We start from the raw sequence: 1,689 nt of genomic DNA on the forward strand, positions 1-1,689 counted from the left end.
CCCCCCCCCAGCCCAGGGGCTGCTGGAGGGGATGGGGCTGGAGGGGGAGCCCCTGGCCCCCATGGAGACGGACGAGCCCAGCGCCAGCGACCCCAAAGCCAAGGCCAAGATCACACCTGCCATGGCCGCCCGCATCAAACAGATCAAACCCCTGCTCTCCGGTGAGGGGGGGCTCCAGAAATGGGCTGGGGGGCTCCAAAAATGGGGTGAGGGGCTCCAGAAATGGGGTGAGGGGCTCAAAACTAAGGTGGGGGGCTCAAAAAATGGGTCAGGGGGCTCCAGAAATAGCCTGGGAGACCCTAAAACTGTGTTAGGGGGCGTCTTAAACAGCTCGGGGGATCCCAGGGGTCTCACCCGGGTCTTACCCCCGTGTCCTCCCCGAGGGTCTCACCCCGTGTCTCCCTGTCCCCCCTTGTCCCCTGTGTCCCTCTGTCCCCCGTGTCCCTCTGTCCCCTGTGTCCCTCTGTCCCCGTGTCCCCACAGCCTTGTCATTTGTCATGGCTGGGCACTGGCCAAGCTTGTCCCCTGTGTCCCTCTGTCCCCTCTGTCCCTCTGTCCCCTGTGTGCCTGTGTCCCCTGTGTCCGTCTGTCCCCACCTGTGGTCTCACTGTCCCTATGTCCCTACAACCTCATCACAGCTGAGCTGGGCGCTGGCCAAGCTTGTCCCCTGTGTCCTTCTGTCCCTCTGTCCCCCGTGTCCCTCTGTCCCCTGTGTCCGTCTGTCCCCACCCGTGGTCTCACTGTCCCCGTGTCCCCGCAGCCTCGTCGCGGCTGGGCCGGGCTCTGGCCGAGCTCTTCGGGCTGCTGGTCAGTAGGTCAGGATGGGACCTGTGGCCCCGGTGCTGCAGCCCAGAGCTGGGGTTCACCCAGCTGCTGCACCGTGCCCTGGGATGGGGGACAAGGATGGGATGAGATGGGGATGGGAGTGGCATGGAGATGAGATGGGAGAGGGGAAGGGGTTGGAATGGGGATAGGAACACGGGTAGGATGGAGATAGGAATGGGAAAGGATGGGGATGGGATGGGGTTGGAATGGGATGGGAACAGGGAGAGGATGGGGATAGAAATGGGGAAGGACATGGGGTTGAGATGGGGGATGGGATGGGATGGGATGGGATGGGATGGGATGGGATGGGATGGGATGGGATGGGAACAGGGTTTGGGATGGGATGGGCATGGCCATGGTCTCGGTGCTGACCAAGAGGCTGAGCTGGCAACCACCCCCCTACACCCCAATGCCACGGTTCCGGTCAGTGACCACCAGGACAATGGGGACAGCGGGGACAATGGGAGTGGGATGGGAATGCAGTGAGAATGGGAACGGGAATAGGAATGGGATGGGATAGGGTCGGGAATGGGAATAGAGTTGTGCATGGGCACGGGAATGGGAAGAGGATTGGGAATAGGGCAGGGGTGAGGCTGGAATAGGAGGAGCTGGGAACGGCAGTGAGGGAGAGGAGCAAGGCTGGGAATGGGGCGGGCTTGGAAAGATGAGGGGCTGGGGTGACAGGGACGGACAAGGGACAGGGACAGGGGTGGGTCTGCCACCTCCAGGGGCCAGAGCTTGGGCAGTGCCCGTGCACGGTGCCGTGGTCACTGCCTGGTGCTGTGGGCAGGGCCTGGTGCTGTGGTCAGTACCCGTGGCCGGTGCTGTGGTCAGTGCCCGTGCCCGGTGCTGTGGTCAGTACCC

At 63.4% G+C, this 1,689-nt stretch overlaps 1 protein-coding gene across 1 annotated transcript in view; it reads left to right on the plus strand.

The window, feature by feature from the left end:
• LOC102042271 (HECT, UBA and WWE domain containing E3 ubiquitin protein ligase 1) overlaps positions 1-1,689 on the plus strand; it is a gene marked incomplete at its 3' end in the record, with an annotated part of 17,610 nt that overhangs the window by 10,734 nt on the left and 5,187 nt on the right. The window contains exons 20-21 of the mRNA XM_031065669.1: positions 8-161; positions 761-815. Of these exons, the coding sequence (XP_030921529.1) occupies positions 8-161; positions 761-815 (209 nt within the window). The remainder of the gene's footprint in view (positions 1-7; positions 162-760; positions 816-1,689) is intronic.

This window comes from Geospiza fortis, unplaced genomic scaffold (assembly GCF_000277835.1).
Source record: "Geospiza fortis unplaced genomic scaffold, GeoFor_1.0 scaffold4834, whole genome shotgun sequence".
Lineage (NCBI taxonomy): Eukaryota > Metazoa > Chordata > Aves > Passeriformes > Thraupidae > Geospiza > Geospiza fortis.